The following is a 14131-nucleotide window of genomic DNA, read 5'->3' as shown; positions in this document are numbered from 1 at the left end:
GGTTGGGTAAGATTTAAAGCGCACGTTGGCAACATGTTTCGGGTCTGTTTCCACGATGCTCTTCAAATCGGCTCGAACAACTGAGACAAATCGTATTGGTGTTTATTAATTCAATTGACCAATGCCAGATTTGCGATAAGTGCTCATTGGAGATGTGTTCCAATGCTCATTTGCTGTCTTCAAATTTTTACATCAAATCAACCAAATAACAACAGTAGATACTTACTACGTTTTGAATAAGAATCATGTTTTATTTGATAGGACTAGGATTAAGCGATGTAAAGGATATCACTGTAAAAGGACTTGAAATTATCAAGAAATGCAACCGCGTGTATCTAGAGTCCTACACTTCTATTTTGACAGTACAACAAGAAGCTATGGTTTGTATTCTGTGAATTTAACAAACACATGCAAAAATTAAGTTTTGCATAATGAAGCATTTTTCAAATAAAATCTATATACATAATAACATTTGATGTTTATTAAATATCTTCTATTGTGTTTCAATACATTAGGAGGAGTTCTATGGACGGTCTTTGATTCCAGCTGACCGCGAGTTAGTGGAGAGTAATGCAGATGAAATATTGCCACAGAAAGAAGATGAGGATGTTGCATTTTTAGTTGTAGGAGATCCTTTTGGTGCCACAACACATACAGATTTAGTTCTACGTGCAAAAGAAAAAAATATACAGGTGCAAAAAAGAAAGAGAAACAGAAATTTTTGTTAATATAATACATAATACATTTTTAAGGGTAATGTTAATATTTAAAATATTTAATATTTAAAAAATTATCTAAAAAGAAATATATTACATTGTTAAGTAGGTCAAAGTTGTGCATAACTCATCAATCTTAACTGCAGTTGGTTGCTGTGGTTTGCAACTCTATTCCTATGGAGAAACTGTTTCAATTCCATATTGGACCGATAGTTGGAAGCCTGACAGCTTTTACGAAAAGATAGCTTCTAACAGACAAAGAGGATTGCACACGTTATGTCTCCTAGATATTAAAGTTAAAGAGCCTATCTTGGAGAGTATTATGAAGAAGAAAAAAGAATATATGCCTCCTAGATTTATGAGTGTTAACGAGGCAGCTAATCAATTGATAGAGATACTGAACAATAAAATTGAAGAAGATCGGAAAAGCTTAGGTGTGTAGCAAAATAAAAATTTCATTAAACACATAAGAGAGAAACAATAGATATAAAATATGCACTTCTATATGTAATACGCATTTTTTTTGTAGCATTTACACATGAAAGTTTGGCGGTTGGTCTAGCACGAGTAGGCAGCGAGGATCAAAAAATTATTGCTTGTTCGTTACAGGATATGACGCGTGTCGATTTAGGACCTCCGCTGCATTGTCTTGTCATACCATCTGTTAAACTGCATCCCCTTGAGATCGATTATTTAATACAATACGCTCTCGATGAGAATTACTTTAAACAAATGACACAATAAATTGCACAATAATTAGGAAAACAAAATAAAGAATATAACGAACTTGTTTTTTATGTTTTTATTTAACTCTGCAAAATAAGTTTTATTTTCGATCTATTTTAAGAAAACCCCTTTAAAGCTTGATTTTAATAATAAAATGTGTGTATATATATGTATATATATGTATATATGTATATATACATACGTGTGTGTATACGTGTAATTTTTAGGTCGCGCTACTTAACATAATAGTAGTCGTTCATTTTGTTTTTCTAGAAGAAAGTGTTTACATGTATATATACATGTATATGATATCTTGTGTGTGTGTGTGTGTGTGTGTGTGTACACACACGAAAGAAAAGTACTTTAACTTCGATTCATATAAAATTTGCAAGAGCAATATTTATGTATAAGAGAAAGCGAACATATTAAATATTCAATAATCTAATTTATATATGTACCTGGCGACACCAATTACAAATAAACTGCTTTGTTTTTACGTTGTTGCTACGAGAGAAAAACCTAACTACCGCGTACAGTCACATCACATCGAATACCATTATTATTCTGTCTGGCTCACTTCCAGATTTTTTTCTAGCACGAACATATATATACATATATATTTTACATATATATATACGTGTATATTTTTTTGATTATGTATACGTATATAAGAATATAAGTCACGTGTCGCACGTCACGGCCAACAAATCAATGGGCCGACATCGACCATCGCGCTAACAAAGCTGGGTGATTCAGTTGTGCCACACGGGGGTGCATTCGCTCGGTGGTAGCAACCACATAGATAATCCCCTTGCTTTTTGTCTTCAAGCAGGTACAGTTTCTATAATATAAAATAGCGATCTTTATAAATTAATATTTCGAGATGTATAATTTTAAATTTTATTGCATTTGATACGTATGTATTGTTTGCGCGCGAGCACAGTTGTGATAAAAACAATGCACATGTGATAGCAATGTACGCACATGCTTACAAATTACACAAGTTTTCTCTCTCGATAATTCTAATTTTTTTTTTTTATCTCACATATTTAGAAAATTCGCAAATGCTCTTTAACATTGGAGGGATCACGGAACTATTCATATTTTTGAAGAAGGAAGATTTTTGTTCCCCGATGCATCGACGTGATACATTAGAGTGTATAAAAAAAAAAGATAGTACTATGTGTACATATAGATAAAGAATATATTGAAAATAGCACTGTGAGAGAGAGGAGATAGGTTCAAAGCAAAGTGGCTTGGCACAATGTTGAGTCCTACGCCAATCGATCGGCCGAGCCTGCATCCTGGCACGTACCTCATCGCGCCGCGAGTGCCTCACGGACTCGCAGCCGTTGTCGAAGGACTCACCAGAGAAGTTCTGCGACATCGTCCCGAAGACATATACGTCTTTGCGGCTCATCACTTCGAGAAACTGTTGAAGCTACGCGAGCAGTATTACGCTGAAGAGTACAACGATCGCGAATTCGATCGCGAGTTTAGCCGTGACTTCAATTTGAGTCCCACCAAAGAGACCGAGGATACGAAAAAAGTTTCTCACAGCGATTGGTCCCTGAAGAAAGAGATCGGGAGTCTGGAGAAACGCGGAAATAAATACGCCGACGCGGAAGAGACTACGGAAGATGGTTTTACCGATCGAGAAAATCGAAAAACTTCGACAAGTTCAAAAGTTTCTTCGAGAGAGACGAAGAGAACCTCGAAGAGATCGAAGAATAACGAGACGTCGGATGCTCGCGCGGCGCGAATCATCTCGCAGATGTCCGCTGCGAAGAGTATTCAAACCAAGGATATCAAGCAGGAACTCAGGAAGAACAAATTAAGTGGCGAGAAGACAAAGATCACGGATAACACCGAGAAAGGAATTAAAGGAGAGAGACGGGGAAACAGAACGAAGGTGGTAAAAGCGGATAAGGTATCCGAGGAGGAAACTGAACGTTCCACAACGATTACAAGTTCGAGCAAAACTTCCACGAGAAGACCCTTGAAGAAGGTGCGACGAATTGAAACTGAATCCGAGACCGAAACAGAGCGTGAGATCAACAAAACTAGACTTGAAAACGGACACTCTAAATCAATTGCGAAGAATGACAGAAAAGCGAAAGAAAAGCGGATCTCGTCCGAACATTCGTGCGAGAGAAAAATATCGTCGCGAGCAATCAGCATGGATCGCATTCGAGCGTACGTGTTGCGCAAGTTCGCGAGCACGGCGAGTTTGGAAGTTCTCCGATCGCCCACGTATGTGGAACAAGTTCAGGAAGTGATCGATCGAGCGGCGCCGATCATCAAGGAAAAACTGGAGGAGATCAGGAGACCCCGAGGAAAGCGTTCGAGATCGGTTGATCTCGCTTGGAACGAGGAATCTCTTCGTCAGTACGCTCGGGACGAGAAAAGACGGGGCGATCGCGAAAAAGAGAAAAACAAACGAGGAAAGAGCGAAAACGGACTCGAGCGAAGAGAAGACGTCGCGAATAACGAGGAAAATTGTTTTGCGAGAAAAGAGAGCATTTCGAGTGCGGAGACAGAGGAGAAAAAAATCCGAACACGCAGCGTGGGATCGGGCAAGAAATCGAGAAGACGCGAGAGTGGCGACTTCGGGGTCGTCGATCAAGTCGACAACAACTCGAGGCACAGCGATCACAAATCAGACAACGTTTCGCCCAATGTTTCGTGCGACACTCTTGAAGCGAGACTTACCGTCACGCAGAACATTCTGGAAGACATCTCGAAGACAACGTCCGAGCTAAGCGGCGCTCGCAAGATCGAATCTTCCGGAAGTGCGCCGTCACCGGAATTAGAAATCTCCGATGCGAATATCGTTTCCTTGCCGATTGTGAGACCGCCATCCTCTAAAAATTCCAGAAACGCCAGCAAAACCGATTCGGACAATTTGACGTTGCCGCCGATATCTCCGGAGGTGCCGAAGTCGACGAAAAAGAAGGACGAGTTGTCGCTGCCGATTCTACCGGCGGCGACCAATGGAAATCATTCCAAGAAATCGCAAGAGGATGATTCCAAGGACGTCGAGGAAGCCTCGACAATGCGCGATATTACGAGCGACATGGAAGACGAAGGTGTTAATGTTAAAAAAGACCTAAATGATGATCGTCACGACGTGACAATGTCAGACGTAAGAATTACGAACGAGGAGAAACGAGAAGAGGAAGACGAAGTTCTTCTTCGAGAAGATATTTCGGAAACTCTCGCCGAGAAACAAGGAAGTTTCGAGGAATTGGAAAAATTGATAGAACTAGAAGGTGACAGGTTGGAGGAAAACTTCAAAGACAGTTTGAACGTCACGCCGGAAGTGGACGTGCCCCCTAGACCGGATTCGTTGGAGTCACCGGAGATGGAAAAGTTGCGGGATGACGATGCGGATATCGCGCAGAATAAAACGTTTGACGGATTGAAGGACAAATTGATCGAGATCGAGATGGCGGAGAGAAATGTCGAAAAAGCTCTAGCTGGCCAATCAACTGCTACGCGTGAAACCGATGAGTCGAGCAAGGAAGAAGAAACGACGAAGAAGGACGATGTTAAGGACGAGAACAAAGAATCGATGCGTGAAACAGAACAAGCGAAGGAAGAAGAAACGGAGACGTCGACCAACGAAATGGATAAGGTGGAAAACTTGACAAATAGAATGGAAGAAGCGATCAAGCAAGCCGAGAAATCGGCCAAACTTGCAGAAGAGGTAAATGACGTAGAAGAAGCGGAAGTGCTTCGTGATCGGGAGTCCGTAAATCCGGAGTCACCAAGCGGAGACGGTCAGATGATTGCCGATGTGATTACGGGCGAAACGGACGATGGCAACTCGACGACTTCACAAAACAAACCTGAAAATGAGACAAATGAATCTTCTGGAACTGCAATGTCTGAAAATCCTACCGACGAAGCTTCGACCATAAATCTTTCGAACGGGAGTAATACCGGCAAGAAGAAAGAACGAAAGAAACGCGAAGCTGGAAAGAAGTCGCCAGCTACAACGGCGCTCTCTTTGGACATACCCTTCGCTTACGTTCTCAGCGAAGGTTCGCCCTGCGAGATTCCCGAGTCTGTGACAACTGTGATTATTCCGGACAGACGGTATTCCTCTCCCGTAATCGCGGAAGAAGACGACAATCAGCAGAAGGAACATTCACTTGTTCTTTCTGACGTCGAAAATAAAACACAGGATCAAGAGGAATTAGACGCAAACCTGTTTGGCGAGTATATTCCAGCTGAACCCAGCGTTTCATCCGTGGATATCGAATTCGCGCAAGATCTGACAGGAATGAAACCCAATCAGGACATAGTAATTCTTCATCAAGACTTGGACAAAATCAAGGAGGAAGGTGAGGAAGAGGAGAAGGAGGACGTTGACGAAAAAGAAATGACGAATTCTCCAAAGGAGGAAGACGACGATGAAGCGGTTACGCGAAATGAGGAAGCGACGAAGATGGAAAACATCGCGGAGCGCGAAGAGAACGAAGACATCGGCACGAAGACAATTCCCGAGCAGAAGGATACTGAAGAAGCGTCATCTGACATTCCTGAGGATCAATCTTTGCCTGATATCATGCAATTTGTGACCGATACCGATTTGATAAATGAAGAACGAACGGACACCGTGGCGGAATCGAAGAGCACGCCAGAGAACTCGTCGGAAGAAAGTGGAAGCACGCGAGACACCCGCACGTCGAGCGAAGTGAAGGAAGGTCTTGCAAGCACTCGATCGGCCGAGACTCCGAGCTTACCTATTCCACTGGTGCCTGAACTGAATCTGGACTCTCTTCAGGACAACACCGTGTCATCTTTCAAAATCTCGGCGAGCGAAACGAAAGAAGACAATGGCAGTCCGAGAGAGAGCGACGCTACCTCTTTGATCGAGCCTTTGACCTCGGACGAGAGACTGATGAATCGACTGGCCTTGACCGAACACGACGAAGAAGTCGAAGAAGAGGTCACGGGAAGGGACTTGCGGTCGGAACTTCCGGAAGCTGATCAATTATACCGGGCGGAACACGCGGAATACGTGTGGCTGGAGAAAGATTCTATGTCTTCAGAAACCATTTTGGAGGACGAAGCCAAATCTCAGGAGGACAGTACCGGTTTGAAAACTCTACCCGAAGACGTTGTACATGTCGGCCCGCTTTTGCGAGGGGACGAGAATGACGAAGAGTTGAATAGCGAGGAAGAAATTGCGAGGGAATTAATAGGATCATTGGATGAAGAAATACTTCGTGCTGATGAATTCAATTCAAAACCTGAAGATAGCGGAGAATTGGAGAAAAGTGATTTAAGCGCGAACGAAAAATCTAATCAACCACCGTCGGAATTTGTACAATCAGTGTCGGCTGACGAACCGAAGAAGATAGAACATGAAGTTTCTTCAGAAACAATGAAAACAGATGAAGATGTTGCGAGAGGAGGTGAAGAACTCAGCGTGTTGACAAGCCACGCGACGGACATTAGCGATGATAAAGACATTCCAATTACGAACAAAGAACACGAAGAATCTGAATTGGAAGTGAAAGAAAAAGAAACCGAACAGGTCGCGCCTTTGGCACAATTTGAACCAGATGAATTATTAGAAGAAAATGATAAAGGTGACAAAATTACAATCGAAGATGTGCCTGACATTGATAACTTGATCGATAATCGGGAAAAATCTGAGGACGGGCAAACGAGCATTGAAGAGATAGCAGATACTAGTGAGATTACGAGTAAAAATGATGAAGAACTAAATAAAAATCAAGAAGAAAATGAACAAGAAAAGTTGCAAGATCAGGAAAACAGTATGCAAGAAGAATTACAAGTTGACGAAGAACGTGAGCGGGAAAATGTAAAACTCCACGAAGAGGATGACGAAGAGAAATTAAAATTGCAGGAAGAAATCGCAAACGAAGAAAAGTTGCAAGATCGGGAGAACAGTATGCAAGAAAAATCACAAGTTGACGAAGAACGTGAGCAGGAAAATGTAAAACTNCANGAAGAGGATGACGAAGAGAAATTAAAATTGCAGGAAGAAATCGCAAACGAAGAAAAGTTGCAAGATCAGGANAANANTATGCAAGAAGAATTACAAGTTGACGAAGAACGTGAGCNGGAAAATGTAAAACTNCANGAAGAGGATGACGAAGAGAAATTAAAATTGCAGGAAGAAATCGCAAACGAAGAAAAGTTGCAAGATCAGGAGAATAATATGCAAGAAGAATTACAAGTTGACAAAGACCGTGAGCGGGAAAATGTAAAACTCCACGAAGAAGAGGATGATGAAGAGAAATTAAAATTGCAGGAAGAAATCGCAAACGGAGAAAAGTTGCAAGATCGGGAGAACAGTATGCAGGAAGAATTACAAGTTGACGAAGAACATGAGCGGGAAAATGTAAAACTCCACGAAGAGGATGACGAAGAGAAATTAATAAAATCGCAGGAAGAAATCGGAAACGAAGAGGAAATGGCAGAAGTAACAGAATCAAGAAAAGACTCGACGAACGAATCGATCAAAGACGGTGAGGAACACGAGATTAAACAAATTAGTCGCGACGAATGTGTCACTGAGAAAAAAGAGGAAGACGTCGAAGACAAAACGGACGAGAAAGTAACTAACACACTTCCGGGGGAAGTAGAAATTGTTCACGGACCAATTACAAGCGCAATAACGGAAGAATCGGTGGAAGATCCTCACGATGGACATTGGACTATGAGAACTAAATCGTCTACTGTGGAAACAACGATCGAAACTGACGGCCCTAACACGAGCGCAGACGAGAACATGAAAGCTGTTGACGATGAGCCAGAAATTACCGAATCTCTTTCTCAAAAGAAAGACGACTTCTACTCGGCAGTTGTAAAAATCCAAGCTTGTGAGTAAATACTTCGATGAAATTGTATGACATGAATTGTGTGACAGTTCAGTTATGCCGCAAATAACCGATCCGGTCTGGTTTCTTATCTCGTATTATACGTTGAATTAACATTACGAAAAAAAAAAAAAATCAAAAGGTAATAACGAGAAACAGAGAGTTCAAACGAGAGTTCGAGCGGATGTAAATAGTATCGCAACGTGCATTAATTTTAATCGAGATCAAAAAAGGTGGAATCTTATTTCAAGGGAACTGTGACACAACTTTTAACATGTAATAATGAATAAATCAATGCAATAATCTGTTTATATTACACAAAGGTGTTCGAGGATTTTTAGCGCGCCGCCAGAAGCGGAAGGATCTCGAATCAGAACTACTTTCAACGCAGAAAACAATTACGGTAAATATATTAAAATATAAAGTGTGTTAATTAATTTTAATTTTAACTTTACAGAGATCTGATATTCTGATGCGAGATAAATATGTACGTATATATAATAATGTATATTTTTAATGGGAGGATATACGTTTTTCTTCGCGTCTTTCTTTACGGAGCCCGACTAAAACACGATATTTCGCGTACGGCCAGTTTTACCGGAAGCGCGTTACGCAAAAGAGGAAAAGATGGGTCACTGTTAAGCGTCAGTGCTTTCACGATTGCAACACACGGTTTTGGCAGTGACAAGCTTGGCTCAGAGATATAGATCTGAGCGTTGACTATAGATATAAGCGCTTAAAATAATTGCTTCCTGAATCAACGTTGACGTGTTTTTTTTTTTTTTTTTTATTAAATATTGTTTTTGTTCTATTTTTCCTCAAACTCTCTCAATTTGCATTTAAAAAAAACCTAATTGTTTGAAACAATTGTTAGAATTACTTTTCCCTTTAACGCGCGCGCACAATAATTAAGTAATTAAAAAGTTCAAAAATACTTTTCCGACAAATAGTAAGAAAATACATAAATTATTTAGTTTTTAACGTAAAATCAAATTGAAAAAAAATCGAGACGCAATTACCGTTTTGATACGGCACAGGATTCTTCGAATTTGCAAGAAGGCAAATCCGGGAGACGTCTCCGACGAGAGATAGCTCTGCGAAACACCACTCTATCGTTGGAGAACGCTTTCGCCACGGGTCGACTTCAACATACTGGCGAGTTTCACGATTCCGTGCCGTTACCGTTGTTCGATATAACGAACAGTGAAACTAGTTCAATACAATCGAACGAATCTTCGATCAAAGAAGTTGAAGAGGATACAGAAGAAGCCAAACAATCCAGCACCGATCAAAGTAGCGATTGCGTAAACGCGTAAGTAGTTCAAAGAATCTAATGAAATTTGTGTTAAAATGTTAAGACCCATCAACACAGACATTGTTTTATCTTCGTATCTTACATGTAAACATCTTTTGTTACTTAACGCATAGTCATGAGTTCGAGCAAGGCGAGAATTTTCAAAAGAACAAAGACTTCGCTGATTATCCCTTTCCGATCATGATGCAGCTACTGACGGACGCGTCCCGCCGCTTCACCGTCAGCCAGAATTCTCACTCCGACTTCAATGCTAACGTCGGAGGAACGAAAATGATGGAACCGACCGTGGACATCGTGATGCTGGGCTATCCGAGAAACGAAGATAACCAGTACCTGAACTTCATAACTAGCGTTGAGGATTTAGGTTCCAATATGAATTCCTTATCTCAGGAAGATGCGGCAAAATACACGAAGGACGCCGGGGACGATCATCCCTCGATGACTTCCGGCGAGGGAAGTATCAGAGAACCCCTGGCTATTCCAGGCGCGCGTCAGGGTGTCGTGATCGAGGAAGTGACTAGTTTGGAAGCTGAAGTTCCATCGGAATCGACGAAATCATCGACCGTACCGAAGACCACCTCGTTGGATACAAATAGCTCAGTTCCCCTGGAGGAATGTGAAGTCAAAGACGAGAAGAGCGAATCAAAGACGGCGTCGAAGGTCTTAGACGCGAGTACGGATCGAAAATCTTCAGACGATGGGGTTGAAAGACAAACTTCCGACTCTAAGAGTCAAGAAGAAAAAGATCAAGTCGATTTAAATAGCGAGGATGGTGATAAAAAGTCTGACAAGATTGTTTGCGGCAACAATCATGAAAGCGTAGATGAAGAGAAGAACGAGGAGAAGTAAACTGTGGAAAATTTGCGAAATGAAATTGCGAAAAAAAGCGAGAAGAATTGCGATCTTTGTGATCGACACATGGTTCCTTCAATTATAGTCGTTGTTTGTGTGCGCACTGTGTAGAGACAATTATTATCGTAATTTCACACACCGTTCATCTTTTTATTTTATTATAAATTTTATAAGAGAAACAGATGCTAACGATAACTTTTAGGATTTAGAGTGCCTTATTTGTTACTCAATTGTAGAGAAAAGCGAATAAACAACGACGAACAAACTATCTCTCAGGAATAATCTTAAAAAATACACGCTACATGTTCTTCAGTTAGGTTTACACTCTGATAACAAATACGTATTAGAAAATTCAACAATCTCTTAGATTTGCGATTTTACTTTACACAACAAGAGCGAACGTATTCTTCCTGCTTTTGTAATACAACATACATAGTTCGAAGATGTGCAAAAGTAGCAAATAAATTGCATATACATAGGATGTATGACAATTGTAGTTGTTTTTGTCTGTTCCTAACGAGAGAGTAATCTCGCAAATTAAATCTTAATGATAAGAAACGGCCGCGAATTGAACCGACGATGTTTTGCATTTCAATCAATCATCAAAACGAAATGCAAGCGAACTCGGATGAGGACCTTGGTACATATTTTTAGTGCCCGCCTGTGATTGAAAGAGAGGAAGAGAGAGAAAGAGAGAGAAAGAGAGAAAGAGAACGAGAGAAACGATGATGGCGATCAGTATCGCAGCCGAGCGTTCGGTGAGCGGGGATTCAAGGTAAGAGTACGACGTCGTGGTGACGTCATCGAGCGTCGCGACGACGCCGTCGTCGCCGCGGTCACTCGACGCGATTCGCGCGCGAGTATCATCGCGACAGGTCGCGGCACTGTCCGCTCTCTCTCTCTTCTGACCACAGTGATCAGCGTTGAGTTATATTGATAGCCGCGTCAACGTTATCATCGTTGCTGTGAGAAGCAGTCACGCTTGCCGATAGTTACGAGCTGATAGATACCGCAGCTTTGTCACGTATACCTTCGATATATCCTGAGGTGAGCAAGGTCAGCAAACACGAGCACAATGTTGCGAAGACAGAAAAAAAGAAGATGAATTTTTTCAATAATCATGTCAAAGAATTTTTTAATTTTTCGGACTGATTTCTAAATACTCTGAATTTTGCAATTTATACCTTGGCTTAATTAGATCTCTTCTCGTTTGGGCGGCGTGTGTTCTTTGATTTCTTTGATTTGTCACAATTTTAATATTAAAAATAATCGAGAAAAAATTTTACACAATCAAAAACTGGAATATTTTGTGAAAATAAAAAATTGTAATTAATTGCGATTGAAAATGTTTGAAAATTTATGATTTTTTCTGATAATATAAAAAAAAAAACGTTGAAGAGTGACGTGTGTAAAGCGGGAGAGTTAGCTTAAACTCTTAGATCGCGCGATTGAACAAACAGACTGGCGGACGACGTGATACGCGGACGATCGTTATCGATATCCGAGCCGGGTTGATCGCGCGTATCGTTTGCGCGAGTATATTTTCGTAATGATGAGCATGCGAGGAGTTATGTGCGAATATGCGTTCGAGAGATCAAACGGCGGACGCAAACAAATTGGAATGTTCTTGGCCGCACTCGCGCGCCGCGGACTTTCGTCGCACTCTCGCGACCATCAATCATCAATCAGCGTATATTGGCCTCAGGGTGACGAATTTACTGTGACGCGCATGTCGACCGCGCTCTCACGAGACCGAAATTGATGCTATGCCCGGGCGATGTATTACACACTATGCGAGCTTTCAAATATAAACTATGTTGCAAGTAGAAGAATAAATATCCAAGCGCACAAATTTCAAGAGTAAGTAAACTTGTACATATATACATTTTTTCTCATCACAAATCTTATCTCGCACATTCGATTTGAAGAGACAAACTTCGGTGTACTTTATATAAATCTGTGTGTGTTTGACAAAGTGTGCATATTTTTTTTATTTCTCCTTCGTTAACAAAAAATCAAGTAAAAATTTAAACAGTAATGAGAATTGAAAAAAATTTGCATTATTTTTTCGTTTCCTTTCGATGTGTTGTAAAAAAAAAGAAAAATCTACACACACACACACACACACGCACATCTTGATGACAGTTTTGCTTCATTTATAAGCACGCGAAGGCCGTGTGCCGCACGGCTATCGGACAGCCGCTGTTTCACTCTCTGCCAAGTTTGTACGAAATTAACTATTCTCACAGACGAGGATGGAATAAGACGCAAGGCGATCGACAATTCGGAAAGCGGAGCTCTCGTTCTTCCTCATAGTGTGTGTTTATCATATATCGCAGGACGCATGCGCGATAAATCCATCCTCATCGCGTTTGTAGATGAAACAAACGGGTGCGTTGTGTCCGCGTGCCTTTTTGTCGCGCATCCGTTGTTGTACACGTCAGTTTTTCATCTCGCTTCTAGCGAAAAGCACGCGCGATAAGAAGAAGATCCTCCTAGGCGATCGGAAGCGGAGCGAAAGTCGTGTCTTCGAGGATACTCCGAGTCGAGAAGACAGTCGGTGTCGATAATCTGAAACGGGCGAACTTTTGAAATCTCTCGTTTTCTGGAACCGGAATCAATTCTCTCCGGAAAGATTCCGGAGAAAAAAAAGATCGATCTTAAAATCGATCGAACCTCTGCGTTTATTTATTCACTGTGATCTATTCACATTCAAATTGATTGTTCTTCGGTCGAGGAGAAATTATATCGGAAGTGGTTTTATTCGCGAAGAGAATCTTCGCAGACAAAAAAAAACAACTGCTCTTTCTACTTCTCCGGTTTCCGATATTTATAGACGATCGAAAGTATCTCCCGAGTGTGTCTCCTATTTCCGACGATGGACTCATAAATAATCGACCGATTATCCTGTTCGCAAGAAGAAGATTATCGCGTTTCCATTCGGCAATAAATCTTCCCCCCCCCCAAAAAAATATATAAAATTTCCATCTTTTTTTTTTTTCATATTTTTCTCGAGAAACTCGCGAGGTGTATTCGGATTTCGATAAATTTTGCCAGAAACATCGATATTTATTGTTTCCGTTTTTGGAATCGATCTCTGTAAATAAACGAAAGTATAATCCACGGCTTTGGGAAACGATATAAAGCAACCTTGAAGGATACATCGGAATCTCTTCGGAAGTTAACGCGAAACACATATAATCTCCGAGAAGAATCTCGGACGGCTTCTAAGATTAGATCCGGAGAGATATAAGGATCTTCGCTTTTGATCGCTTCGGAACTTTGTTCATGTCGCAGAGACCGAAGGAGAATATCGACGTGATGAAGGCCAACACTGCGGCGACGAAGATCCAGGCCAACTTCCGCGGGTATCGTGTGCGCAAGCAGCTGAAGGAATCCCAGCGTCACCAGCGTTCGCAGGACCAGCAGCAAGATCGGCAGCAGCAACAGCAGCAACAGGACCCGTCGAAGGAACATCTTCTGAAGAGACAGAACACTCGAGAGGCGCTCGAGGAGAAATCCGCGACGAAGATCCAGGCGGGCATTCGCGGCTTTCTGGTGCGGAAGCGGCAGCAGGCCGTTCAGGCCGCGGCGACTCGAATCCAGGCTGGTTTCCGCGGCTTCAGAACGCGGAAGTTGCTGAAACAGAACGGCCAGTAGTC

General features: G+C 41.5%; 3 protein-coding genes across 3 annotated transcripts; all 3 read left to right on the top strand.

The window, feature by feature from the left end:
• Positions 1-88: 88 nt before the first annotated feature.
• LOC109857302 (diphthine methyl ester synthase) lies at positions 89-1506 on the top strand. Its single transcript, XM_020433473.1, has 4 exons — positions 89-380; positions 516-692; positions 826-1150; positions 1246-1506. The coding sequence occupies exons 1-4, from the start codon at positions 246-248 to the stop codon at positions 1458-1460; spliced, it is 852 nt and encodes a 283-aa protein (XP_020289062.1). The 5' UTR covers positions 89-245; the 3' UTR covers positions 1461-1506.
• A 701-nt stretch (positions 1507-2207) lies between these two features.
• On the top strand, positions 2208-10906 carry LOC109857334 (putative leucine-rich repeat-containing protein DDB_G0290503). Its single transcript, XM_020433518.1, has 5 exons — positions 2208-2274; positions 2496-8305; positions 8626-8705; positions 9340-9614; positions 9731-10906. Exons 2-5 carry the CDS (start codon positions 2707-2709, stop codon positions 10464-10466), a joined length of 6690 nt encoding a protein of 2229 aa, XP_020289107.1. The 5' UTR covers positions 2208-2274; positions 2496-2706; the 3' UTR covers positions 10467-10906.
• Positions 10907-13757: 2851 nt separating this feature from the next.
• LOC109857333 (neuromodulin) lies at positions 13758-14129 on the top strand. Its single transcript, XM_020433517.1, has one exon. The coding sequence runs from the start codon at positions 13758-13760 to the stop codon at positions 14127-14129; it is 372 nt and encodes a 123-aa protein (XP_020289106.1).
• The last annotated feature ends 2 nt before the right edge of the window (positions 14130-14131 follow it).

The sequence above is a fragment of the Pseudomyrmex gracilis genome, unplaced genomic scaffold (genome assembly GCF_002006095.1).
Source record: "Pseudomyrmex gracilis isolate BER0280 unplaced genomic scaffold, ASM200609v1 scaffold_155, whole genome shotgun sequence".
NCBI lineage: Eukaryota > Metazoa > Arthropoda > Insecta > Hymenoptera > Formicidae > Pseudomyrmex > Pseudomyrmex gracilis.
Note: the sequence above shows the minus strand (reverse complement) of the source record. Positions and strands in the feature narration are given on the sequence as shown.

Coding starts and splice junctions, on each gene's coding strand:
- LOC109857333 (XM_020433517.1), top strand. CDS start 13,758: ATGTCGCAGAGACCGAAGGAGAATATCGACGTGATGAAGGCCAACACT.
- LOC109857302 (XM_020433473.1), top strand. CDS start 246: ATGTTTTATTTGATAGGACTAGGATTAAGCGATGTAAAGGATATCACT. Junction 381..515: donor CAGTACAACAAGAAGCTATG/GTTTGTATTCTG, acceptor TCAATACATTAG/GAGGAGTTCTATGGACGGTC. Junction 1,151..1,245: donor AGAAGATCGGAAAAGCTTAG/GTGTGTAGCAAA, acceptor TTTTTTTTGTAG/CATTTACACATGAAAGTTTG.